Here is a 27,737-nt window from a genome sequence, read left to right on the forward strand (position 1 = left end):
AAGTGGGGACCAGGGTCTTCCCCCAAGTCACCCTCCCCTTGGGCTCCTCCTCCCAATGCTTCTTTCTGGGGTGTGTGTGGTCTGGTTTCGATTCCATAAGTAAAGTTAAATAACTGGTCCGTTTCCGAAGAGCCGGGAAGCAGTCAGACTGACTGGGATAGCGAACTTTGGAATTCAAGGACCGCAGGAAGCACTTGGGGTAGAAGTGAATATTTGAGGCTGTATACATGCAATTAAATGCAAGACGGACATGTGGATAGACAGTATACTCCACAGCCTCTGGGTGCAAGTGTGTACGATGTCTAGATGTGAGAGCGAGTCCGCTGGCAGCCCTGCCTGCCAGAGTGGCAGCAGAATCCGAAGTAGTACAGAAGCCCCTTTATCCGTCCTCAGCCTCTCACCTCTTTACCTGCTTGAACCTTTCTCCCCTGGACCTCTGAGAATTCCACATTTTGCTTGGAGTTTCCCTGCTCTCAATTCAAGCGGGGCAGGGCTTGGTGCTCTAGAAGAAAAGAGAATTGTTCCTTCAAGATTTGAGAAAAGAACGACTAATCTCGGCCTCCAGAACAGGAGAAAAATCCCAAGAGTCAGGGATGTAAGTTTGCTTTCCATTTTTGCTTGAAGAGATTCCAGCGTGCACATTTTAAAACTGTATTTAATTATTTTTATTCCACAAGGAGAGACACTCTTCCTCTTTCCCTTCATCTTCAGATGTTCCCAGGTCCTCTTTAACCTCTCAGGGAAACTCCGATAATTTTCAGAGAAGAAAACAGGGTGCTTCTGGGCGATTTGAGGGCTTCAGCCGAAAATATCCCAACCTTAATTCCTATCAATTCACTGGAATCCTCATGGCATCTGTCACGGAAGAACTGTAGGACCCTTCTGGAGCCAGCCAGGAACTCCTGAACCCTGTTCTGCTTCCTTGCTCACAGACCCAAAAATATCAGGAGGCCTAGCTCAGCCGGACTGCCCTTCAGTGTCTGGACGCAGGGCGGGAAGAGTGAAAGGGCCCTGGGCTTTCTCTTAGGGAGGGGGTGGGATTTATTGAGACATGGGCACAGCCTGAGCCCCACTTTGGCCTGCAGTCCCCGGAATTTTCACTTCCTCGAGTTGAGGTAAGAAGGAGGACCCTGGAGTGAGACTTAAGTGCAAGGCTGTTTGCTTTGGGGAAGTTGAGGAGATTCATAAGAAACAAAAACAAACAAACAAAAAACAAAACAAAACAAAAACCCCGGGGTGACTTTCACGACACAGACTTTCAACTGGGCCCCAATCCAGTTGACAAGGATACCCTTTGGGTAAGGCCAGCGGGCGCCTGGCTGTGGCGGCAGACCCGGTGATTGAGGCGGCACACATGCCTTTGAACGCCAGGCCTGGACAATAGGACGGAAGCTGCCTTTGCTCGTGGCCTCGGGAAAGGCGAGCCCAAGGGGGCAGGGCTAGAGACCCAGGCTAGACAGGACTTTCCTGGACCCACACAAGTGCTCTCTGTCCGGGCCCTCACTTTCACTTCTTCTTTCCGTTTACCTCCATTAATACAGATCCCAAAGTCCTGGAAAAACCAACAAGTTATTCGGTCGCGTCCGAGCAAGCTAGCGGGCTGTTGCTTAACAGCTCTGGGTTTTCGTTTATCTTGAGTAATTAGAGGCAAACATTTGTCCCAACGGGGGTCCCACTTAGGTTGATGAATTTGATTTCTTGTTTCATTAATGGGCCGTGTTTATCATACTTCTAATTATTTCAACTTTAAACACTATTCGTTCTTGTGAGGAAGTGGGAGTTGAAGCAGGAAGCATTTCTCCTGAGGGTATTATTTCCACTAATAATGTTAAGAATCCTGAAGCAACTCCATTGCCTCCCATAGCTGAGGTTGAAGGTGGGCTTGGAATGGGGGTCCGGTTTGTAGAGGAGACAGGCCCAGAAACTGAGTAACTTTGCTTCTCTCTTGATAGCTAGCCAGTTTCTGTCCTGTAGCATGTTGTTTGAGGACTTTTCTAGAATTTTCTGACTCTCACCACCTTCCTTCTGTCTGGGTTCCAATCCCCTGTAAATCTCTTCTCTCAACGATTTCTACTTGGCCCTAACAGCACAGCCTTGATGGAGACAATGCCCTTTCCCCGGCTTCTAAGACTTCTATCATTGAGATTAAAGCTGGAAAGTACTGGGGGAATACAGCACCTGGCTTTTATAGAAAGGACCCTCATGACCAGAATCCAAACCGAGGACATGGACAGGATTTTGGGAAGACAGACTCCAGGGACAGGCACACCAAGGAGGAAAATAAAAAGAGATGTGAAAGAGGGGGAGGGAGCCCCCCCCGAAGCCATATAATTCTCAATTGCTTTGGTCTTTAATTTCATTGTCCCATAAATGAGGAAATATCAGTTCCCATACTAAATTTTTATCCTCAGCTGATAAATATGACGGGAAATTTTCTTTGGGTCCTCGTAAAAGGAAACGGTTTCGATCAAACTCGTGGGGAAAGACTTATGCAGATAATACAAACAGAGTGGTCATAAAGTCTCGGCTGTTTCCCGCGGGATGGGCAGGGGGACAAATGGCTCCCTAGACTGACTGCTGCTGGGGACTGTCCCAAGTCAGGTCTGGGGCCTAAACAGCCTAACCTTGCCCTGAATAACACCCAGGCTGAAGCCAGGGCGACCTCTGCAAATGAAAACACAAAACTATTTCAAATCTCCCCTGCCGGCCACACACTCCACAGATTCCCCACCCCCCGGAATTAAGGCACCCCTGGGTGTTCTTCTCCGCCTCTGGTTGGAGGAAATCGGGGCAATTCTTTCCTTAGTTATCTTCCATCCTAGCTGGCTAGGGCCTCCAGGAATCGGTTCAGTTTCTTCACTCATCCACGCCAGGGAGCTCGGCCCTGAAGTCCTTTCCCAGCCAGGCTCTGGTCTTTAGGGGGAAAATGGAAAGCCCACAGCCTCTGCCCAGGGAAAAATGCGGAGCTACCGGAAAGACAAGTTATTCTCCGGATTCCGTTTCCTGAGGAAGGGGTGGAGAGTTTAGTTCGCTTTGGAAGAAAAGTGATGGAGAACTATTTCAAACACACATCCCTCCTAACCTCCCGGCCCCCGTACATCTCTTTAGCAAGCATGCAAAAAATAGACCGGTCCTCTTCTTTAAAAAAATACTCCCAGCCCAATCGCTTAAAAAGGACTCTTCTCAGATGGAGTTTAATTGTTTCTTGTGAGCCTTTCCCTTGTGGATACGCATGCCTCCAACCCACCCAAGGCCTGGAGGTTCGAGCTTTCTCTCCAGAAATATTCCTTTTCTTTAAGTAGGGACAAGGTCAAACGGGAAAAGTGGGCCGCCAGGACATGGAGCAAAGCAGCCTACGGAACCCTCTCTAAGGCTCTAAGGGCAAAGCCGAGAGGCTGGAGCTGCTTGTCCAGTAAGGCCCAGACTGCAACTCCAGGGTTGGGGAAAGATACCTCTAATCTCCAGCTCCCTCCTGCACTGATCTTTAGGCCCATTAAGATCCTCCTTTGCCCAGAATCCCTTAAGTGGCTGTGACCCGGGCCCACTCCAGACACTGGAGACTCCCAGTTAGTACCCAAAAGGAACTTGCAACTCAACCAACCTCCAAGACCTACGGTAGGGAGAGCTCAGACCCAAGGGCCAAGCCAAAGGGACCAGGAGGCAGGAGAACGGAAACTTCAGCTTGCTTTTGATTCTTGAACTTTCTCTTCTACCCTAAGCCCACTGGAGATTCTTCCCATCTCCCCCAAAACACTACCCCCGGCTACCAACCCAAGAGAAGAAACGGGAGTATAGGGGTGAAAAAAGTGGAAGGTGAAGAGAGGGAAAAGAGTACCTGAATCTTGTCTTGACCTTTTACTTTGAATTTGACTGTTTTGAGCCCCGGTTGCCTTACTCTGTCCCGCATTTTTCCCCTCTCCACCCCCCTCTCCCCAGGAGCTACAGGCTGATTCTCTAGTAAACAAGTCCTACTCTTCACAGAACAGCCCCACGTCCCTCTACCCACCCCACCAACACCCCACCACTACCCCACCGCCCTTGCAGCCCGGGGGCGCTTCCTTTGTTCGCCAGGAAGGGCTCCGGTGCCCCTACCCCGAGGCAGCTGCTAGGTGGCGCTGTTACTCCACGCTGAGCGCTCCGCCTGCCGACAACTTGACCCCGCTGACGTCACGACCGTCTGAATCATCAAGGCCATTTTCAAATCCCATTGGTCTAGCCGTCACATGGTGAGGACCGAATGCGCGGATAATTATGGAGCTGATATTTCCCCCCCTCCCCTTCTTTTTCCTCCCGCCCCTCCAACCGCTCCCCCCCCTTCCCGGATGGGGGAAAAAAAGATGTCAGCTCCTCCGCTGTAGTATTGCTCCTTAAAAACCCCTCTCTCTGAAAATGACATGCCCTCGCAATGTAACTCCGAACTCGTACGCGGAGCCCTTGGCTGCGCCGGGAGGAGGAGAGCGCTATAACCGTAACGCAGGAATGTATATGCAATCTGGGAGTGACTTCAACTGCGGGGTGATGAGGGGCTGCGGGCTCGCGCCCTCTCTCTCCAAGAGAGATGAGGGAGGCAGCCCAAACCTAGCCCTCAACACCTACCCGTCCTACCTCTCGCAGCTGGACTCCTGGGGCGACCCCAAAGCTGCCTACCGCCTGGAACAACCTGTTGGCAGGCCTCTGTCCTCCTGTTCCTACCCACCTAGTGTCAAGGAGGAGAATGTCTGCTGCATGTACAGTGCAGAGAAGAGGGCGAAAAGTGGCCCTGAGGCAGCTCTCTACTCCCACCCCCTGCCGGAGTCTTGCCTTGGGGAGCACGAGGTACCTGTACCCAGCTACTACCGAGTCAGCCCGAGCTACTCTGCGCTGGACAAAACGCCCCACTGTGCTGGAGCCAACGAGTTCGAAGCCCCTTTTGAGCAGCGGGCCAGTCTCAACCCGCGCACCGAACATCTGGAATCTCCTCAGCTTGGGGGCAAAGTGAGTTTTCCTGAGACCCCCAAGTCCGATAGCCAGACCCCCAGTCCCAATGAGATCAAGACGGAGCAAAGCCTGGCGGGCCCAAAAGCCAGCCCTTCGGAGAGCGAGAAGGAACGGGCCAAGACCGCAGATTCTAGCCCAGACACTTCGGATAACGAAGCTAAAGGTAAGGCCGCCTGGGCCGCGGGCGGGCTGGAAGGTTGGGGGTGCTGGTCTTCGTGGTCAGGATTTGGGGCAGGAAGATAAGGGAGAGTTGAGCAGAGGCCTAAGGAACTCGAAGGTTCTGAATTGACCCGGGCTTGAGGCTCCTATTTGCTGAGCTCCAGGCTGGTGGCTTGTCATTTAGCAGTGGAAGGTAAACGGAGACATGGAGGTGCCAGGCCAGCCCGGCCCTTGGATGCATAGGCGGAGGAGGGGCGCACTACAGGAAGCCTGCGGGCACCCTATGCTGCACGGATCGGTGGCCATTCCTAGGCGCGTGATGGCTTTGGTTTGCTTTTTCAGTGAGAATGTCCTGGGGGCTAATGTCCCCAGCTCAGGTCAAAGCTCACAAAAAGCTTAAAATGGCGATCCTTAGGCCAGGGACCAGAGAAGGCTTAGAGATGAATAATGTCTCTTCAGTGCATTTTCCTAGTTGGAAAAATGTTTACTAGAAACACAATTTGTTGTTTGTGGGTCGGATTTGTGCGTGCAGTTTGTGTCCCTGCGATTTCTGTCTCGGCAGGAGCCTTGGGCAAGGAGGCTGAGGCCGGAAGAGGTGGAGGTGAAGGGCTGCCCGCCACATCCCTCCCTCCTCCAGATGCTTGGCTTGAGGATAGCTTTGGATTAGGGCATTGGAAATTTTTTTCCTGCTTTTCTTCTCCTTCTTCTCCTCCTTTTTCTTCTCCTTCCTCTTCTTCTCCTTCCTCTTCCTCTTCCTCCTCCTCCTCCTCCTCCTCTTCTCCTCCTCCTCCTTCCCCCTCTGGTCTCTTAATTTTTTCCCTTTTCTATAATTTTTCTGGTTATGTTTTTCCCCCAGTTGTTTTCAAAAGCAGCTTATAAATGAGTGGTTGGAAATTTTCTGTGTGCGTGGCAAGCGGTTTACTCCTGAGAAGGAGTGAGGCATTGGTTGGATTTCTTTGTGATTTTTGGTTCGATGCTCAGCCAGAGTTCAAGCTCAGGGTTCAAGATTCATTTCTTCTGTAACTGAGGGTCTTCAGGACCCTTTGCTGTAATGGGGGTGGGGGATCAGAGTTTGAAACAGGAGCAGGCTTGTGTTGCAAAGGGGAACGACTTTCCCTGAAAAGTTGGAGCAAAATGCACCAAAAAGGCCTAATGGGTAGAAATAAACCCGCTCACCAAGAAACTGACTCTTGGTGATGCTGATGGAGGCCGCTCATTAGTATAGAAGTAAATGAAATATTGAGAGCAAATCAGACTGGGGTGGCCTGAACCTTGTGTGTGGTGCTTTGTATATGGTTTATATATGGATGTAACTGCACACTCATGCCTAATGGCAACCTGTATCACACACACACACACACACACACACACAGTGTTCCTCTACACACACTCACACATGCATATGCACTCTTTTGGCCCGCAAGGGCAGAGCCTTACCCTCTTGGGTCTACTCTGCAAAGATAGCCTTGGTAAGTCAGTCCTTAGAGACTTTGACCAGAAGATGGCCGTGGCTATGTTTGTGAAGATGAATGAGTAAGGCACCCATATAACACACAAGTAGTAATGGCTCATGTGTCATGCAAAGGTTTAATTTTATTCCCTCACTGTAAACCCTAAGCTGGACTGGGGTGGAGGGTAGAAAAAACTTAGTCCTAGCCCCTAGCCAAACCAAAAAGCAAAGTCAAGGTTAACAAGTCTACCTTCTAAACCCAAACTACACCCACTTTGATAGACTCCCCATTCTTTCCTTGTTACCCCTCCAATAATCTAAGCCTTCCTATCCCTAACTAACACCTAGAGGTTATGCTTTGTGTTCCCCTTTTCCTCCACCCCTTTTTGGTGTTTTCACCAGGCCAGAGGCAATGAGCTTTTGGCTAAGGTCCACTTGTAATTCCTTTCCTCCTCTTAAAACCCAACAACCCCAATAAAAAATAAACAGGATAGAGTTAGATACGGAGAGCTTGTGAACAGTTTTCAAGAAGCTGCAGGTGCAGAGATAGGAGAATAATTAAAGACATTGATATTTTCTAGACTATAGCCTCAACTTTGCTGTTTTCTCCCCACCCCCACTGTTTCCTGGTTGCCATAAGGAGCTCTCCTCACCACCAATCCAGACAAAATCCAGGACCCAGAAGATCCACTTGGCATAAGGAAGAGAGAAAGCAGGGTGCACACAGGGCTGTCAGCAAAGTTATCTGCTAGGTACCGGCTCCCTAGTCTTTGAACTCTCTTTTTCCCTCTTTAAAGGGTGGCCATGTTCTATACTTTTACCTGAACAGCAAGGCTGATCCATTTCAACAAGAATACATATTGGAAAGAGAAGCTAACAATAAAACAATAGAAACACATATATTATGATATCATCTCATATATGTAGATATTTATCCATATCCCTCCTGTGTATATAGATGTATAGGTGTGTGTGTATCTGAAATCTACCTACATATAGACTCTAGGGGACAACAATCCCTTGGGTTGTCTGCCTTCCTTAACCTTAAGTTCTCTGGTCAGAGGAAGTTGTCTGAGCAGCCCTTAGCATTCCTCAGAGCTGTCACCCCAGACCCCTGCTGCTCAGACAGGTTTCCGTGATTCAGTTATACCTGAAGTATGTGGCCAGGAAAGGAGACAGCAAAGGGGAGCTCTAACAAGACAGCAACCCTGTGGAAATTCAGGTGAGAATAAGAGTTGGGGTCTAGTGCAGGAATTCCAGAGACAGGGATAGAATCTCTCAACAGAGATGAAAGGAATTTTAAGCTCTCTGGAAAATGACTCTGAGCTGTGGGGCAGCCTCTGCATTGAAGATGCTTTTTCTGGCTGTCTGCATTTTTCCAGAGATGGAGCAGAACAGAGTTGAGAGAAAGTCTGGGAAGGCTTAAGGCAACCACTAGGATTAGGGAAGGCATTTAGAATCTGTTAGAATAAGGTAGTCTTGACTAATTTAAATTTAGCAAACATTTTGAACATAAAAGTCTCTTCTATTTCTTCTCTGTAAGTATAGACCCCTAAGTAATTTCAAAATCCCAAGAGAACCAACCCCCAAGCCTGTGAGGCTAGAGCATTTCCCTTCTGCTTTTTCAGCCATCCTCTGCCCAAGCAGGCTCCAAAAGCTGCACCAAGGTCTTGCTTCTTCCAGGGATACTTATGTAAATAATGTTATTTTTAACAGAGGAGATAAAGGCAGAAAACACCACAGGAAATTGGCTGACAGCAAAGAGCGGAAGGAAGAAGAGGTGCCCCTATACTAAACACCAGACGCTGGAATTGGAGAAAGAATTTCTGTTCAATATGTATTTGACGCGAGAGCGCCGCCTGGAGATTAGCAAGACCATTAACCTTACAGACAGACAAGTCAAAATCTGGTTTCAAAATCGCAGAATGAAACTCAAGAAAATGAACCGAGAGAATCGGATCCGGGAACTGACCTCCAATTTTAATTTCACCTGAGCCAGCGTCATCTCCTCCCCTCCCCTTCTCTCCTTTCCCCGCCCCCTCCTCCCTTTGTGCCTGGTGATATATTTTTTTCCCTCCCTGAGTATAAATGCAACTCGCCTGCAAAAAAAAAAAAAAAAAGGCAAAGACCTCAGACTCTTCTTCCAAAGGGACCTATGGTTTGTGCTTCGAGGATGCTTCCACCTAAAGCATGAAAATGGGGTGCTGGGTTATGGGGTGTTGTGTGTGCCCTCATAGATGGGGTAGTAGTGTGGCCGTGTGTGTGTCAGCTCCTCAGTCACCCATGCACTCACATGCAGCATTCTGTTCTCCATGCAAAGTTGAGGTCAAATCCACCCGATTACAGGGGAAAGAAAGGGGGATAACCAAACAGAGAGGGTTTGTAACCTTGTAGAGCACAGTTAGAATTGTTCCTTCCTTGCTGCATTTCCCCCCTTAGAATAATAGGTAGTCTTGAAAGTTCGGCTAGTATTTGTGTGTTTGTCATAGCACCCAGTGTCTAGACTAAACCCTCCCTCTGTCTTTCCCTCCCAATGGCTCTGAGAATATGCTTGAAGTATTTGTACTGCCTTCTGCTTTTCTCCCACCCTTCCCAACACACTATATCTCTCTCATCTCAGAAATTCCATCCAGAAGAACAAAATAAAAAAATAAAATAAAAAATAGAGCATAGCAAAGTAAAAACACCCCCCCCCAAGTTGTCCTGCTCCTGTCTGGGAGTTGTGTTATTTAAAGATATTCTGTATGTTGTATCTTTTGCATGTAGCTTCCTTAATGGAGAAAAAAAATCCTAATAAATTTCCGGAATCTTAATCCTCAAATGGATGGGTTTTTTTTTGTTTTTGTTTTTAGTGGCTTTTTTTTTTTTAGCGACACCCCCTCCCCCAAAACACTGAGTGTGTGGATATGTGTGTGTGTTGTGTTTGACTCATCTCCTACAGCCTTTCCAGAATGTCTCTTGGCGGGTTTAATGTAAGTGAGAGACCATAACGTTGATTTAAATATTATCCAGGTGACCACAATAAGTCAAGGTCATAAAACAGTAATGTCAGGACGGTCTTGGTGCGCGCGAGAGGTGGATTTTATGATCTGCAAATATAATGTGGTACTGCAGTAAAAGATGCATTTAAAGGTGACTGGAGGAGGGAAAGAGGCAGAGAGCAAACTGCAATCTTGAGGAGCAGACGGATCTGATTGCCTTCGGTACTGGGGCTGGATGCACCCCACCACTGCAGGGGGGGTACCTCAGGAACCCCCACCTATCTAAACAGAGGAATAAACTTAACTGCCGGAGGGGCACGAGGAGTTAAGCCCCCGCCCTCGACAGCAGCTTACAGAAGCGCCAGCGGCAGCGAGAGAAGGAGGAGGCGGCGACAAGGTAAGAGAATCGGTTTCTTGTTCTTCTCTTGGCGGTCGACTGAGGACTAGCAGCGTTCCCAGGTGCCCGGAGAGCAGCGCGTAGAGCACGGAGGAAGGTGTTTCGGGCGTCTGTGTTTTCTGAGAAACCCGGATTTTCCTTGTGGCCACCGGCAGTGGAGGGCAGCGGCTATGAGCTCCCTCTCCTCCCCTCCCTGGCCCACTGCCGCCGTGGGGTTCGGTGGTTAAAGGGGTAAATTGGTGGTTTTGGCTTCTTTATCTTTGATGGCACTTAGGGGCATCTGGAGATCCACCCATCAGTTTAGGTGTCTCTGTCTGGTTGTAAGGTAGAAGGGTTGGAGCTTGAAGCTTGGGTTTTCTTGCGTTTTGCTGATGTGGGTGTGAGCCTTGTCCATGTTCTCGGGTCTTAGTGTTCCCAAGCTGTAAGGATTTGCCAGACAAGTGGCCCGACTGGAAGTGGCTCCTGAGCACAGGCTCTGTGGTCTAGACACCCATGTTTGTTGAGAATCCTGAGACAGAGTCTGGGAGAAGAGTAGAGGAGAGCCAGATGGACAAGACAGGGGACCCAGCTCAAGAGTGGAAGAACCATCCAGCTCCCCCCAGGGCCAGGGCCAGATGCAGGGGGATAGCTCTACTGCAGTACTGGGGGTGGGGCAGGGATTTGGCGGCTAGAGTTTCCTTTTTACCAGATTTTCCCAATGCAACTTGCTTATACTAGAAACTAATGGAGACTATCATACCCTCAATCCACTCAGCCACCCAAAGTCCACTCTCTAGTCCTTAGGGAGGTTGTAAGGGCAGAAAGGGGATCGGACTGAATTTCTTCCTTCCCCAAGTCCCTTCCCTTCTTCTTTGGATAAATGCAAAGCCTAAACTCCGGCCCTGCTTGCTCAGCTGATCTGTGGCTTAGGTAGTTTCATGTTGTTGGGATTGAGTTTTGAACTCGGCAACAAGAAACTGCCTGAGTTACATCAGTCGGTTTTCGTCGAGGGCCCCAATCTACCTCCCCTAACCCTTCCTTCCCTTGTGGGACTGCCCCACCACCCATCCCAGAAAGGGTAAAATAGGTGCAGACTGAGGAGGTCAGGCTGTGAGTGGGGCCATGGGACAAATTCTGGACAGCCCTGCTTTACAACCATCTCCCCCTCAGCCTGTCCCAATCTTTGGACCGGAGGGAAAGGGTTTCTCCCCCCTCCTCACCCCGTAGCTATTGTCTCCTGTGCCCAGCTGATAAAGACAGACAAAGAAGGTCCAGCCAATTCCAAGGAAATGCAGGAGTTTGAGTTTGGCCTGTTGGGCCAGCTTAGTTGAGGAACAGGGTGGGGCAGTCATTAAAGGACAGAAAAGCTCCTAGAAAGAGGAGGGAATCTCTGAAGTCTTTCCCTGCCACGTCCAAGGAGAGAGCAGTGCTCCTTTGGAAAGTGAGGGTGTTGGTGTTCAAAGAGTTAGGAAACTCTGAGAACAACAGCCTCTTCTTCCCTCCATAGCTCCATCTCCAGGGAAAGGATGGATATAGGAAGTGAGTACATTAGTGGAGAAACACCAAGTCCAAGTCGAAACCTTCTTCAACACACCCTGTCGAGGGCAAAAGCCCAGCTCTGGTCTGTCTGTCTGTCACCCTTAGGCCTTGGTCTGTGTATCTGCCTGTCTGGGGCTGCTAGGCATTTGCCTGTCCTTGTGTTCTGTGGAAATGTCTGGGTAAACAGACACTGCCAGCGCCCACGGTTACCATATTGTTGAGAAGGCTGTTGGCTGATGGTAGGGGGCGGAGGGGAGAAGAATGGGGCAGAGGGAGATCTGAGCAATGAGAAACTTTACAGACCTCCTCCACTCTGTTCCCTTCAGCTTTCTTAATTCTGGACTTGGTTTGTCAAGTGAGGATCTCAGATGGTCTTCAGAGGAAAAAATGGGGGGGGGTGATCAGGAAAAAGGGGAAACAGACACAGGCTCTGTTCTCAGAGACTCTGAAAAGGAGAAACCCAAAGGATTCTTGGGGCTCTTTTGTAATTATGATTATGAAAGCAGGGAATACAACCATGTCTCTAACAATCTATCATGGAGAATTCTGTATTCTCAACATGATGTCTTAGAAGAAAAGAATGTGACTTTAAATTCATGACAAGTGTATAGGTCTCTGTTTCTATCTGTCCCTTCTAGGGCTTTTTGAAATCTCTCTCTCTCTCTCTCTCTCTCTCTCTCTCTCTCTCTCTCTCTCTCTCTCTCTCNTTCGTGTGTGTGTGTGTGTGTGTGTGTGTGTGTGTGTGTATGTGAAATTCATTTTGACTTCTGTGGACATTGGAGAAGAAGATGTGAATAGACTCCCCACCTTCCCAGCTGAATTGTCGGTCCTATCTGTTCTCCATCCCTTTGTGTGAGGAAAAGTATTTAAATCTCTATGGCTCCCAGGGAAATGGGGAGGTTTCTAGAAAGACAGGCCATTTGGTGAAGGAAGATATGTAAGGGAATCCCCTGATTTGGGAGCCCATATAGTCTCTAACTTCAGAGTCTCCGAGGCACACAGCCAGTTTGGGTAAGGAGAGCCTCAGGCCGGAGCAAGGTGCTCAAGACCCCTTGGCTTAGAGAAATGGCCCTGATGGACCGAAATTTATCAATACAGGGCTTCTGTGCCTTGAGTCACTTTGCCCCTATTTCCATTTCAAAGGTGATGGGTTTAAAGGAGGTGGCCACAGAGTCAGGGGTCAGGGCAGTCTCCTCCCTAGATCTGGAGAAATGGAGCAAGGTCTCATAGGGCCAAGGTGAGGGCCAGTCTGATGGTCAGAGTCCACCCCGGGGACCCTGGGACTGTGGATCATGGCTAAGGCGATGGTAATTATTTATTCGCTTCGCTGGAAGGGAGTGTTCAGAAGGAACAGCGTGAAAAGGAGGGAAAAATTATCTCTCTCGTCTGAGGATATTAAGATGGATTTTTATTTCTTAAAGGACCCTCCCCGCCGAGAGCACATAAGCGTAAACTTAATATATGCTCCGCAGCCCAACTCTAGAAACCGCAATAAAAGTTAAAACCTCCCCTACTGGTTTTTTTTAATTATGATATGGGAAAGGGGAGCAGGATTTATAGAGCTGAACTCTCGGCGTGTGTTTGAGACTTGCGGGAGAAGGAGAAAAAGGCAAGAGCTCGCCAAGGAGAGCCCTGATCTCTGAGATGTCTCGCCGGCAGTGGAGGCTTAGGCTCTGCCCAGCTAATCCGCTGTGGTCTCCCTGGGACCTCACCCCAGCAGTCGGCCTTGCTTCGGCTCACTTGCTGGAAGATGCAGCCCTTCTTGAGAACAGGTGATGTGAAGGCGGCAAGCGGGGATAGGGGAAGTATAAATGGGAAGACTAGCGCACAGAGCTTTGTGTGGGTCCTTGCTGGGGACGAGGTTAGCCCAAGTGTAGTTCAGCGGATGGCTGGACTCAGAAGGGTGTCCGGGCAGGGCACAAGAGCAGGGACAAGGTGGACTGTGTGTGGACATCGACCACAGACTGAGTAGAGTGGACTCCTGGTCTGTGGTCAGCGGCGAGCCAGGCAACCGGATGTTGAGTCTGTAGGAAGGACCTTGAGGTCTGTTGGGTGTTTGGGCTGCCGGGGGCGCGGCAACCAGGAGTATTGAGGGAGTGTGCTCTGCGCTGGGCGCGGCGGTCAGCTTGGGCGAGGCTGTAGGCCCTGCACATCTCTGCGGCTGATGGGTTGTGTCCGGGACGACTAAACTAGGGTCGAACCAATGATCAGAGCATGAAAATAAATGCAGTTATGTGTCCCCACCCTCCCCGTATAATATGCAGTTCTTTCTTTCTTTTCTTTTCCTTCTTTCTTTTTTTTTCCTTTCGGAGATACCTGGATGTGGTCCAGAGCAGGTTGTCCGCGGGAGGGCCCCGCGAGCGGCAGCGTGCGAGGGAGGGAGGGAGGGCGAAGGAGGGAGGGAGGGAAGGAGGGCGGGTGGCGGCGGCTGCGGTGGCCAGGGCTTCCCTCCCTGGGCGGGAGGCCGCTGCCCTGCCTCTGTGGCCGTGGGGAGCCAAGAAGCAGGTAAAGGAGGCTTTCTGAGGCGGGATTGCACCAAGCCCAAGGTACCAAGTCTTCCGGGCCTCTGCTTAAGGTCCTGGCGGGAAAGAAGGTAGGGAGATCGGCGCCCACCAGGCCTGGCAAGGAGGCCTCGGGATGTTCAACCTGTGTATGATTTCAGTCTCACACTCATGTTGTGAGTCTGTCTGCACTGGGAGACGCCGCTTGCCTGTCTGTCTGAGACTTTCCAAACCGGGGCATTCCTTCCAAAGGCTCAGAAAAATTCGTCGTCGGAATGTGTACTTTCATTCATTGGATTCTCTGAAACTCGGCAGGGCTGGCTACGACAACCCCAGGTTGGGAGGGAGCATTCTTCCTCTTTTCTGGATGTGTAGTCCTTTGGCTCCTTGGTCACGGGCTGAGTTTTCCGGTTCTAGGTTCGCGGGTCGCCCTGATGTTTGAAGCTAGACAGCTCCAGTCGGTTAGGGAGGGCGGGGAGGGACCAGCGGCTGTGGCTCCTTAATTGTACTTCGAGCCCTTATTGTCTCTCCTTTCGCCACCTCCGCTTCCTCAGTCTGGGCTCCAAAGTCACTGCAAATTTCCTTGCGCAACATACATCACACAAAAGATCAGGTAACAACGCGCTCAGAGCCATTGAGTCAGAGCACAGGGCAGCCCTGGTTCTGGGGTGGCTACCACTCCAGTCACTCCCCAGGCTGGAAAAACAGACTGTGTTGGGGGAGCCGGAAATAACCCCGTTTGCTGCGGAGCGGCAGGGCGGGGGCGCCGGCGCAAAGGCAGGCCGGGCAGGCCATGGCGTTGAGAGGGCCACGTTCACAGGCCCTGGGGGTTTCACGCTTGCGGAGCTTGGGGGCCTGGCTCTTGGTGTGGTGGCAGGGATCCCAGATACCCACCTTGGGTGGGGGTAGCACGCGGGTCTCCTCGCAGCAAGCAGGAGAACTCAGTTTCTGCTTCCAGCTCAGGCCTTAGCTAGGAGGAGTTGTGTGTGGGTGTGTTTTTCTCAACAAAGAGGGATCAGGAGAGATGGGGGGGAACTAGAAGGGAACCAGGGAGGGGGGCGGGGAAGGGGAGAGGGCAGCGGAGGGACGAAATGAGCCCATTTCAGGGGGAGAAGGAAAATGAAAGCAAACGGAGTAGGGCCTCCTCGGTCCAGGGAGGGTGCTGAGGAGCAGAGAGCCGGCTCTCTGCCTGAGGCGGCCGGGATGGCCCGCTGGGGGCACAGAAGAAAGCCTGTTTTAAATTTAATCCGAACTTGACGGTGTGGATTGAACCGGAGGGAATTTAAATCATTAAAAGGGAGACACCCGGTAGGGGGAGGGAGGAGGATGATTCTAACCTATCTGTCTGTCCTTCCCACAGTGCTAGCTTGGCTGTGTTCTCAGTTGCCCAGGTTTGAGGTGATAGAGGTTTGCCCATCCCCCATCAGGGGACTCCTCTCCTGTGCCCACTGGAATCTGTTGGGGGTGTAAGGTGAATACAGAACAGTCAGCTAGAACAGGGCTTTCTTCCTCCCTTTCCAGCAATGACTCCCAGTTTCCTCAAGTCTCTCAGGTTGCCCCATTGATGCTAAGAACAACTGAAAGGAGTTGGGTAAATGAGAGAAAGACTTAGAATAGAATAGGAGATTCAGTGGGAGTAACTGAACCCCCAAAATGAGACCTTGCTTCTTCGCATCCACATCTTTGCCTTCCATATCTACAAGCCTAGATTTAGGGAAAACCTGAAAGTCCACTTCACGGTCCTGACCTGCTAGCTTTTAAATGTGAAACATGAGTGTCACAACCTACATGAAGGACCTGGGCCTAGTGGCCTCTGGATTCCCAGTCTCTTATCAGACCCCTTCCTTTAGGCTACCTCTTTCTAGGAGGCATAACAGAATGGGACATTGGTAAGGAGGGGCCTGTGGGCAAGGCCTGCTTCCTGGTCCACAGCTGTGCTGACTTCTGAGTGGGGAGGGTCTAGAGTTCTTGCTTCCAAAAGAAAGGAAAGGCAACAGTCTCTCTCCGGCTTCCTGGGGGATTTGAGGGCAGCAGGAATCCCTATGTGGTACCTCTGACTGCCCAGCTGCCACAGCTTCTGCAGGGTACACAAGCTGGGAGTGCAGGCTGCCCAGGAGTTGAAAAGAAGGCAGTGTTCAAAAGGAGAAGGAGAGAAGGGACTCTCATTACAGTCAAGATGTCTATAAGAGGGGCTTTTCCAAATAGAAGAGGGTCCTTAAGGACTTCTGTTTCAGAACGTTGAAGTAAAGGCAGACAGGCCCTGTCATATAGCTAAGAAGATGCAGAGAAAGAGCAGGCATGTCTCTCCTTCCTCTTCTATTTCTTCCTCTCTCACTAGAATGTAGCTCAGCCCCCAGCAGCCAGAGTGACTGCTGGGCTAATATCAGATTCGGTGTCCCAGAGGCCTAGTATACCCACCGGAGCAGGTCTCCCAGAGGGGATGGAAAGAAGGCCTCTTACTCCTTTGTGTCCAGACAGAAGTGGCCGCCGCGCCGGGAGCGGTCCCGCGGCAAAGCCCCGGCAAGCAAGAGAACTGCACAATGCCATGGCTGCTTCTCGAGCCTGCGCCCTGCCCCATCCTGTCCTGCCTGCCTTTCATTGCCTGACTCTCCTTTGCTTTTTGAAAGTCTTCCTTTCCTGCTCTTAAGTCTCTTTATCTTGCCCGCTTTCTTTCCTTTAATTCTTATCTTTTTTCCCCTCTCTACCCTAGCCCTTCTTTTCTATTTTTCCTTCCTCCAGCCTAGTGACCTGTTTAAATTGGTCTCAAGCTCTGTCCCTTGATGTCCTCTTGGTCTCAGTCTGGCCCTGGGCCCCACTGAAGACTAAATGTCTGTGCTCCTTGCTGGCAGCAACTGCCCATGAGCCAGGCTAGGTAGGTCCCCAGGCACCCACGCTTGGGGGAGGTGCTGACTATGTTGGGGGGGGGAGGGTTGAAGAAGAAAGCCTCTGCAGCAGGACTGGAACCTCCTATCTGTTCTTTGAACTAGTGAGGGAGATTTTTTTTTTTTGATTGACAGCTAACCTGACTATATCAAGGGCAAAGAAATGTTCTGTTTCTTATTGTAATTTGGATTTTTCCAAATTACAGTTCAGACCTAAGGAGAAGGCAGTGAGAGCTGAGGTGAATTAATCTGAGGCTCTGAGTGCCTCTTCCTAACCAAACACTTCCTTGTACACACACACACACACACACATACACACACACACACCTCAAAAAACTCAGCCCTGATATACAGAAAAGAGAAGAACCAGAGGAGGGGCCATAGGGATTGGGGGGGCTCCTGTGGTTCTTGAGTCTCTCCTAAATACTGTAACTGTACTCTCTCCCCAACATTTATTGCCCCCCAACACAAGTACCATCCTCTCTAGCACTTCCCTACCTTGGAAGAAATATATAGAGAGAAACAGGAGCAAACCAGCTCCCATTCCCACATTTTGATCTGGTTCTGGAGACTGGAGAGAGGAATAAAGACAGACTTGGCTGGATCTGGGAAGCTCTTTAACAAGCTGCTTTCAGAGCTTGCATACTAGCCTCACCCCCTACCTATTTCCCCTACTCTTCCCTCTGACTCTGAGACTACCCTTCCTTCAGACTCATTCTGCTCTGTCTGGGAGCACCAAGTCTCTGAGGATATCACCTGTCCCTCCATTCCCCACCAACCTCTTTGCCCCTTCTCCTGCAACCATACTTAGGATTTTTCTGCATACCCAAAGCCTTCCTTTTGCTAAACCACCATGGGAGGTCTGCTGAAAACCTAGGCTGTATGTAAAACAAACCCCAAATTCAAGGGGGTGAGGATAGCAGTCAACTTATTGGGAGGGTGTAATCCAAGTTGTCTGATATTTCCTTTCAATCACACTGCCACCTTCTGAATTCTTCCATCCGACCCCAAAGAAATTGCCTTCTTCCATCCCTCCGTTGCTTTTTTTTCCGTTCCAAAAACAGCCTACAATTTTATTTAATGAAAGACACATTTATGAACAATCAAATGATCCTCATAAAAATTTTATTGAAGGACGTAAAAACAAGCTACTTGCCCACGACCGAGGTCGCTCTCTCGATTTGCCCATTCTCACCCTGGCTCTCTGCAGACAGAATGTCCGGGTGACTTCTTTTGGGGGGGAGGGTGTTGCAGAGATGGACCTAGGGGCAAAGGAGGGTGAGCAGGCAGCTGGGATGGGGATGCCCCACTTAAGTTGTGTAGCTCTCTCCTCCACTTCTTCAGGCTGGCAAAGAAACAGAGACAATAAATTTTAAATAAAGGCTTGTATATCTGTGCCAAAGCAAGAGAAGACTTGTGAGGCTGATGATAAAGGTGTGTGAGATTCCCAAGCTTCACTCCTCCCACCCCACAGACCACCTTTCTCAAGCTTCTCATACCCTAGATTTGGGAAACTGAGCTGACCAGGGGCAGAAGAACTCTCCCCTTTCCCTCCTTCCCTCCCTCCATCCCAGCTTGTTCAGTCCCCTCCCACTCTCCCTCCCTCGCTGCTGCTGCTGCTGCTGCTGTTCCTGAAAGAAATACATACATACACAGTATTTAAAAACGCATTTTTAAAAGCCACGTTCCGAACTGACAATCGCTGATCTCCGTTCACTCAGAGACTGCAGGAGCGTCGGAGCCGACAGAGACGGATTACGTCAAGAAATAGTTCCTCCACCTACCTCGTCCGGCCTCCCCGCCCCTGAGGGGCTCCCCGAGCCCATCTCAGCTCTGGGGGTCCAGGAACCCTGGCTTCTGGGACTGGCATTTTCATCTTTTTTTTTTTTTTTTTTTTTTTAATCCTCATGGTAGGGGGAGCCATCTGCTTTTGGCTGCACATGGTCAAGAGGGGGGGGTCCCTGATGAGATATGATTCGTCCGGGGAGGGGGGGCTGTCTGGCGCCTTGGGTCCAGAGTTGCAAATCGCCAGGAAAACGCAGGTCGCGGGGATCAGCAAAGAGAAGGGGGTGGTAAAGGGGGGAAAAAGCAAGGGGGAAAAAAAGCCCCTGCGCATTGATCCGCGCCGTATTTTTGGGTAAATACGATCACGTGGGGGCTGGGGAACCAATGAGCTGCCGGGAAAAGGCTGGAAAAATAATTACCTGCCTTGATTGTTCTGTGAGCAGATAAAAAGTACATATACAGTTCATACAATAATCTTATGTATGTAAAACCCTGTTACGATGTCGGCGACGGGGCCCATCAGTAACTATTACGTGGACTCGCTCATCTCTCACGACAATGAAGACCTCCTAGCGTCCAGGTTTCCGGCCACCGGGGCTCACCCTGCCGCCGCCAGACCCAGCGGCTTGGTGCCGGACTGTAGCGATTTTCCGTCCTGTAGCTTCGCGCCCAAGCCAGCTGTATTCAGTACGTCGTGGGCGCCGGTGCCCTCGCAGTCATCCGTGGTCTATCACCCTTACGGCCCCCAGCCCCACCTCGGCGCCGACACGCGCTACATGCGGACTTGGCTCGAGCCGCTGTCCGGCGCCGTCTCCTTCCCCAGCTTCCCGGCCGGGGGCCGTCACTACACCCTCAAGCCCGACGCCTACCCGGGGCGCCGCGCCGACTGCGGCCCGGGCGACGGCCGCAGCTACCCGGACTACATGTACGGCTCGCCCGGGGAACTGCGCGACCGCGCCCCGCAGACGCTGCCCTCGCCCGAGGCGGACGCGCTGGCCGGCAGCAAGCACAAAGAGGAGAAGGCCGACCTGGACCCTAGTAAGTTGGGAGCAATTTTCCTTTACAACCGGCTCGGGAGGGGAGGGGAGGCCAGGCGGGGACAGCTAGATTACAGCCCCTCGGAGTGGCGCGGGCAGCGCGGGAGAGGAGCGAGGGCGAGGGGATGAGGACTCAATAAAAGCGAATTACCTTGGGGAGCTCTCAGGAGCAGGAAGGTCTGAGAAGGGGGCCCAGCAACCAGGTTGGGTGAGGGCCGGCCAGAGAGGCTTCTCTCTCAGAGGCTGGCTTTGAAGGAAAACTCCTGAGTCTCCCTCTTAGCTCAGTCTTTTTGTTTTTGGTTTTTGGTTTTTGTTTTTGCTCAGTGGTCACTTTGGTGGGGGTTGATGCAAACAGGGACAGGGGCTGGGCTGGAGGGCTGAGATTCATTTTGTGGTTTGAGAAAGGACAGGGCAGAGGTGAGAAGGATACTTAGAGCAAAGGGAGGAGAGATGTTATCCCTACCTCTCACAGCCAGAGTGGGTAGTCTTCATCCCACTAGGGGTTAATAAAACAGAAGATTCATTGACTTCTCCCCCAGGAGAAGAATCTGGGGGTACACAGCCTAGGAACTTAGGTCAGGACTTCCAGATATAAGTGGAGGAGAAGTAAGGTCCGAGTTTCCTTAAACTTGAAAACCTACTTTTAAGTGTCCACAGGAGAGAAAGAGTTGTGAATGGGGATCAGGAATATATATAACAAGGAAAGAATCTTCAGATTAAAGAAACAGGGAGAGAGAGAGAGAGAGAGAGAGAGAGAGAGAGAGAGACTCCATTTAGAGAGACAGGAGAATTCTGAGTGTTGCATAGAATGGGGGTGCTGACTAGTGTAGGTAAAGAGGTGGGGGCAGGTGTAAGCTGCATGGTCAAAGAAAAGGGGAGAGAAAGAAGGAGAAACAGCAGGGGAGGGGTAGAGTCCCTTGGATGAGAGGAAGTGTCTGTGGGATCCCCAGGAGGAGACTTCAGGAAATCTTTTCCTCTAGCTCTATAAGGGGCCAGGGCCTAATTATACCCCTCTGAAGGCTTCCCTCCCTGCTCTCAGCTACTTCCATAAACCTGAAATTGGAGGGTTGTCTCCTGCAGAGCTGTCCTGGGGCTGGCTGGAGGAGGGGGGCACTGGAGTCCAACACATGAGGGAGCCTTTCTCCAAGGCCAGCAGCTCTGTGAGGAGAGGGGAAGATTTTCCCCATCCTGATAACTTCACCCTGATAATTCGCCTCAGCAGGGTTGAATTCTGAGCCGGAGATGGGTACTGGAAAGAAGTGAGGGTTTAGGGACTCTCAGGACTTGGTCGTGGTCTGTGAGGATGGGAGGGGGCAGAGGAGGAGGGAGGTGGGGAGGAGAGGGACCTTGCTATAAAAATAAAAAACAAGAGAGAGAAGCGTTTATGGGCCTATGAAATGGTTGGGAATTTGGACTTTTTATGAGGATATTCTCAAATTACTACTCTTGAAGCTAAGGACCAGACTGTGGGAGCTTTGGTAGCTTAAATTTTACTACAGTTTTAGGTGCTGGAAGCTGAACAGGGAGGGGACATAGGGAGGGGACTGGATGCAAGAGAGAAAGGAGGAAATGCCTAAAGCAAAATGTGTCCAAATTCAGGTTCAATTATTGAGTTTGGGGAGCTTGACTAAACCTAGGGTGGGATGACAGAGGTCCTGAGCTGGAAGGGAACTTTACTGACCCTTGCCCGTGTTTGGCCCTCCAGGCAACCCCGTGGCCAACTGGATCCACGCCCGTTCCACAAGGAAGAAGCGCTGCCCCTACACCAAGTACCAGACGCTGGAACTGGAGAAGGAGTTTCTCTTCAATATGTATTTAACCAGGGACCGTCGGTACGAGGTGGCCCGTGTTCTCAATCTCACTGAGCGGCAGGTCAAAATCTGGTTTCAGAACCGGAGGATGAAGATGAAAAAGATGAATAAAGAGAAAACAGACAAGGAACAATCCTAAGCCCTGCCCCAGCCTGCTGCCTCGGCACAGCCAAGGGAAACACAAAAACCCCCACAAAAAAATGCCCCAACCCAGGCGGGAGAAAGCACGAAAAGAAAAGGAAAGAACAAGATAGAGAAAAACCCACCGTCTTAAAAAGAAAAAAAAAAAAAAGGAAGGGGAAAAATGCAAACTCTTGCGATGTGGGAGGGTTAAGTGTTGAGAAATTGGTGTTTAGAATTAGTTCTATCCATCGAGGAGGAGGCAGGAGAGAAACTGCGTTCTCTTCCCCAGCGCAACTGAAATAAATGACACACACAAATGTGAATTTTTTTCCTTCTTTCTTCAGAGAAGCCAATATTTGAAAATCTCTCTCTCTCTCTCTCTCTCTCTCTCTCTCTCTCTCTCTCTCTCTCTCTGTCTCTCTCTTGTATTTGGTCTGGGCCCTTTCTTCTGGTCCTTGGGCGCTCTGAAGGCAGATTTCGTACAAAAAGACACACAATGATGATCCCCAGTCCAGAGCTGAGGGCCGGACTGCGCTGCTGGCTAGGTCAGGCTGCAAATGCAGGCTGGTGCCTCAGGCATGTACAGAGTGTTCTTCTTAACCCAGTGACCCTCCCCATCGTCCGTCGTCCTGTAATGTTGTTCTGTTTGTTACAGTAGAACTCTGTTAATATATCTAAGTCACTTGGAAAAAGAAAAAAGAAAAAAAGAAATGCAATCGCATCTAGCTCTCATCATTTTATTCCTTATAGTTCTGTCGAAGAGGCAAGTGCTTAAATCCTCTAAGGGAAACTGGAACCAGAGAAGGGGCTCCCTCTACCTTGGAAGGGCAAATGCCTGCAGCTTCTCTTCAGGCAGGGCAGAATGGGGGGTGGGGGCTCTAGGAGAGGGATGGAGGCTGCTGAGGCAGAGGCCTCCTCGTTCCTGCCCCCGGCTGGCTGCCTATGAGTTTCCTAGTGGCTTGATGGAGCGTGTGGGGAGCACTGCTTGAATGGTTTTGCTGGCTGTAATTAATTGTAATAATTTATGAGTACATGAGATCAGAGAGAAGAGATAGGTGAAGATGAAAGTTGGGTGCTGGGTGAGGGCCCAGACTGGCTTCTTGCCTGGTTGGTTTGGTGCTCTGGTGCTTTCAGGGTTGACTGAAAAAGAAAGGTAGTGGGATGGTTAGCTGGGAGGAAAGGCCATGCAGGCCTCAAGAAACTGAGGGGACAGGCACTAAGTTCTGAATCAGAAGGGGGGAGGAGGAGGAAGGAAGAAATGAAAATACAAGAAAAAATGACAGAAGGGTGGAGAAGAAGGAAAAGAAGGAAGGCAGGAGAAAATAATAGAAAAGAGGAAATAGGTAGCAAAGTCAATATAATCAGAATTCGTTTCTTTTTAAATGAATTTATCCCTGGATCTTCTCTCTTCTGTCCCCTTCTATTCTCCCCTCCAAAGTTTGAATGTTGATCAGGGTGACTACTGTCACCTAAGTAGTACTGCTAGGGAATGGTGAAGCCAGGCTCCAAGGAGCTGGCTAGGGACTAGCTAAGAGTGGGGTGCTCTCTGGTGGCTGTAGGACCCCAAGCACAGAGGTGTTGTTGATATGTATCTAACTGCCTGGTAGGGCTGGGTGAGTACACTATAGCCTTCTCTAGAACCTTCTTCTCTGGAGCTAACAGTTTTCATGGGCTAATCAGAAGCAGACAGAGTTACTGGGTCTGCCTCAGCCCAGCACCCCCTTTCTCAGAAATCCCCCAATCTGGAAACTATTAAAATTAGACTTTGAAATATAGCCCTTTAATATCTTGGGCTGTCCACTCTTCCAAGGATGCAGGGTGTTGCTCTGAGTACCCGGAGGACACCACCTAAAAGAATATAACTGGGGTGGGGAGGGCTGTCCTCTGTGTTGTTCCCTCCAACTCATCACATCAGGATTGGTGGACACTTGTATGGACAGCCTCTGCCCCATTATTTGAGTCTCCTACCCTCTTCTTCCAATTACAAGGATTGGAAGATTTGTTTCTTTAATATTGCTCCCCCCCCACACACACACATGCTCGCCCCACACACACAATCAAATAGCAACAACTTATCAGCCTTTAATGTATTCACTCTTTCCTGCCTAATAGACTTGCCCCCACCTCTCTTAGCATCAACTCCTTGCTCCTTTTGGAAAGGTACTTAGTCTATATTTTCTCACTACCTCATTCTTCCCTTTGGCCTTTTTGCTGTTCTGTAACCCTGGCCTAAGTTCTGTACTTGATGAGAGAGCCAAGACACCCTTCTCTCCTACAGTCTGGACCATCAGGATGAGGGCTTCTTTCCCTACTTAAGCTTAGTGCTGTTTCCGGGCTTCCACTCCGCCCCTGCTCAAAGGCCCTGAATTCTCCTTTCTGAGTCCACCAGCCTGCCCTGCTTTATGAAACCTGCCCTCCGGAGCCAGCCTTGCTGTTACAGAAAGGAAAGAGGACCTCAGAGTTTGTAGGACCCCAGTAAATGGTGGGATTCAGAGTAGGTCCACTCTTTAACTCCGGCTTCCAGCCTCTAGGTCCGGATTAGATTCGATTTTATTCATTACCATTTATGAATTAAAACAACATGACACACAGCTGGAGAGAGAAATGAAAGCAGGCTAGGAGAGAGGCTAGCAAACGCCCTCCTCCCCTCATCTTCCCTCCCACCTCTCCTCTGCTCCTTTGTCGGAATCACAAAACCCTAAAGGTTGTCTCACTTGGGAAGGCAGCAGATAGGTACATTTCCGTAGCCCAGAAATGCCACTTTTATGGCCCTGTTTGTCTCCCTGCTCTGGGTTCTGAATGGGGCTGAACAAAACAGCAGTGCAGAGCTGGCTAGACGTCTGGGCTTAATTGTTTTATGGTTTAAATAAGGTGGACACTCTTTCCTTTGAAATCGGATTATAGGAATGTTTTGTCTATGGCCCACGGAGATCAGGATCTTTCTGGCTGAGAGGGAGAGGTGAAGAGCGTTCAAGGAATGGGTTACAAACTAGGGGGTGGGGGCAGCCTAGAACAGTCAGAGTCCTACTCTGAAGTCTTGCAGGAAGCAGCAGAAATAAACTGTGCATCAGGATAAGGGGGCCTGGGAGTTTAGGGTACTGCTAGGAGCAGAGGTCGTGGGAGCTTCGGATAGAGTGGTGCATCCCCGTGCGCATCTACGTGCGCAAAGGGTTTTCTAGACTAGAAAACGCCTGAGTGGAGGAGATTCTGGCCATTCCTTTGCAATGTTTCTTTATTCCTGAAGGGTGGGTAAAAAAAGAGGACAGTGTGGAACTCTTCGCAAGGTTTAACTTCAAGAATTTAGAGAACTAAAGAACAGAGGCAACTACCTGCCCGGAATCCCTCTCCTTTGGAGCTGTTTAGAGGCTTCTTTCTCCCAACTTGCCACCTTTCAGCTCAGCCTGTGATCTCTGCAGGCTTTTCTCCAACCAGATTGCATTGGAGCAAGTGAACGCGAGGTGGCGCTGTTGCTCAATGTTAGAGGCAGAAGTGCCCTCCGACCGGCTTGGCCTACTGACATTTCTGGCCAGAGTGGAAAGAAGCTTCAGTCAGAAAGCCCCTGGCTTCTGCCAGATTCGGCCCCACTGCCTCTGAACAAATGAACCCTCTCACCTGCAAGGTGTAAATAATTCCTGTGGCAGCAGGAGATGGGCCCTCGCTCTACCGGAGAGCTCGGGAGACGAAAGAGGGCAGGCATCAAAAATAATCGCTTGTGGAGATAAGTGAGGAGCAAGTAATTAACACAAAAAGGCGGAATGACCCGAACAAACGAACATAAATCCGCGGTACCTAAGAGGGCGGTGCAGGCCTTGGGCAGTGGGACAGAGCGGCCTGTGAGAAGCGAATGGCTGCTTGCAGTTCTATTATTTCCAGACTCAGAGGGCAAAATAAAGCAGATTCGTGTGAAAGAAAATAGATAGATAGATAGATAGATAGATAGATAGATAGATAGATAGATAGATAGACAGACAGACTGACATAAGCTGAGACAAGCCCCCAAAGGAGAAATCAAGTCCGACCAAGGTTTACAGGACTGATGAGTTTCCCGGACAGGCAGTCGCATGCTCAGGACAGTCACATTCCAAGACACAAAGGACCAGAAGAATAGCTCTGTAGCAGGATTTTTTGCTGCACCATAAAATCTGGAAATAGATCCCCACCCCCTAAAAGATAAGGCACAGGCCCCAGAGAGGATCAGGACCCTCTGAGGCTCCTCTTTCCAGTCAGAAAAGAGAAAGTATTTATGACAGTCCTCCGTGTCAGATGCTAGAAACCCAGAATCCACCTTGTTAAGCTCTGCACTGAGCAGAGTCTCTCATATCCACAAGGCTGGAGCCAAAGATGCAGCAGGCTCTGGTGGGGGGTGGAGGGGGAAGAGATGCTCTGGGGTGCCCCCTCCCCAACGTTCTGGACTTTAGTGAGACCTGAAGCCCACTGCACTTCTGGACCCTTCCCTTCTGCTGCTTCAGAGCTCAAGTTCTGTGTCCAAGAGTTTGGGCAGTTCCTAAGTTCATTAGTGATGAGTTCCCTAAATGCAAAAGATTCCAATAGGGTCTCTTGCCTGGACACTAATGAATCACATTTAAGAATCTGGCTAAGAGTATCCATTTCCCCAATAATTACTTAAATAAAAGGACATGGGAGAGCTGCTCTTTTTATCCTATCTTGCCCTGCTATTCTTTCTTTGATGCCTAGAGCCAGCCCAGAGTTGTCTCATATGGAGCAGAAGGAAAGGAAAAGATCTGGTTTTCTTACCAAGTCCTTCCTTGCCCAATCTGCAAACCCCAAGATGTGGGGTGGGGGAAGATCAGGTGGATTTTTTTTTCTTGATACAAAAACCTACAAATGTATATGTTTATCAAGCACTATGTGAATGTGCCTGGTGTGCACATGTATGTACAGGTCTGTGAGTCAGAGTGGCCACTTCCAGAAACGTGTATGGGTAGTGTAAAATGAACTAGCACTTGGTGTGTCTCAGGATAAGAGAGTGGTACAGTACATACAGTGTGTGTGTGTGTGTGTGTGTGTGTGTGTGTGTGTGTGTGTGGAGTGTGCTCTAAGGTGGCCTCACATACTGTAGAGGAAGAAGACAGGAAAAAAATCATTCTTATTCATCTTCATGAGCACAATAGTCCACATGCACACATTGTTCTTACACTTTCTTCTCTTTTCTCTCTGAATTAAGCACACATAACTGCAAACACCATGGCCAGAGAAGGGTGTTGGTAGACCAAGGTTATTTTTTTTTCCATTAGAATTAACTTGAATTTGTCCAGTCTTGGGCATGGGGATGCTGCCCCCACCCAGAAAGTGTGGGTAAATATTTAAAGAGTGTCTGTTGACAGTTCCCATCTACATCCTGGCCTGGGCAGCCTGCCTGGAGAAGGGGTTGTGTGTGCAGGGAATCCTGAGGGCCACTCTAGGTTGAGCTGGCATTTCCTATGGGATGGTGGTTTATGAGAACCAGTAAGAGGCCTACTCTTTTGCACCCTTCAGTCCAGCTGTAATCTCCAAAAAAGAAATCTCTTGAGTTGGGCTAAGCAGAAGCCTGGGTACACAAGCTATTCCTTTGAGTCCCTATAAACAGTTTTGCCCTCAGATTCTCCCAGCCAAGTTTATTGGGGTTTCCTACTCCTTGGAGGTCCTGCTGAGGCATATAGAGTGTCCCCCAAGAGCAGTCAAGAGACAAGAGTCCCCAGGATATAAAGATGACAGACAGAGCAGCTCCAGACCTTGAAGAGAGGCCAGAGGCTAGAGATTGTGCCGGCTGAAGGGTTCGGGGTACACGATCACCATGCTTGGCTTCTTAGAGTCCTCAGACTTCAGGAACCTCGGAGAACTCATCTTTTGGATTGCAGGCTCAGCCCTGACTTACTAACACTCACCCCTTGGGGGTCTTCTACCTGTTGAGGTAACCCGAGTTGACCTGATGGCTCAGGTATCTCTCAAAAAGGAAAGAAAAGGGGGAACACCTTCAAACTAGAGTGCACACCTTGGAAAAGCTGGCCTTGTCCATTAGCTAGGGCTGGCTCACCACCCCCTACACACACCACACCCCCATTCCTCGCCTCCCCTCCCTCCCTCTCCTCCAGGTCCCCCCCCAGCCCTGAACCCCC

The 27,737-nt window shown here is 50.1% G+C and overlaps 2 protein-coding genes across 2 annotated transcripts; both read left to right on the forward strand.

Moving 5' to 3' along the window:
- Window positions 1–4,274: 4,274 nt before the first annotated feature.
- Hoxc10 (homeobox C10) lies at window positions 4,275–9,407 on the forward strand. Its single transcript, XM_021217068.1, has 2 exons — window positions 4,275–5,140; window positions 8,303–9,407. Exons 1-2 carry the CDS (start codon window positions 4,390–4,392, stop codon window positions 8,578–8,580), a joined length of 1,029 nt encoding a protein of 342 aa, XP_021072727.1. The 5' UTR covers window positions 4,275–4,389; the 3' UTR covers window positions 8,581–9,407.
- Window positions 9,408–14,448: 5,041 nt separating this feature from the next.
- Window positions 14,449–21,944, forward strand: Hoxc9 (homeobox C9). The gene is made up of 3 exons (XM_021217049.2): window positions 14,449–14,596; window positions 18,587–19,688; window positions 21,393–21,944. Exons 2-3 carry the CDS (start codon window positions 19,151–19,153, stop codon window positions 21,635–21,637), a joined length of 783 nt encoding a protein of 260 aa, XP_021072708.1. The 5' UTR covers window positions 14,449–14,596; window positions 18,587–19,150; the 3' UTR covers window positions 21,638–21,944.
- Window positions 21,945–27,737: the final 5,793 nt, after the last annotated feature.

This window comes from Mus pahari, chromosome 17, assembly GCF_900095145.1.
Source record: "Mus pahari chromosome 17, PAHARI_EIJ_v1.1, whole genome shotgun sequence".
NCBI lineage: Eukaryota > Metazoa > Chordata > Mammalia > Rodentia > Muridae > Mus > Mus pahari.

Bases quoted from the DNA above. Each gene is read 5' to 3' on its own strand.
- Hoxc10 (XM_021217068.1), top strand. From the start codon at position 4,390: ATGACATGCCCTCGCAATGTAACTCCGAACTCGTACGCGGAGCCCTTG. The intron at 5,141-8,302 runs GTAAGGCCGCCT...TATTTTTAACAG, and splicing joins TTCGGATAACGAAGCTAAAG to AGGAGATAAAGGCAGAAAAC.
- Hoxc9 (XM_021217049.2), top strand. From the start codon at position 19,151: ATGTCGGCGACGGGGCCCATCAGTAACTATTACGTGGACTCGCTCATC. The intron at 19,689-21,392 runs GTAAGTTGGGAG...TTGGCCCTCCAG, and splicing joins GAAGGCCGACCTGGACCCTA to GCAACCCCGTGGCCAACTGG.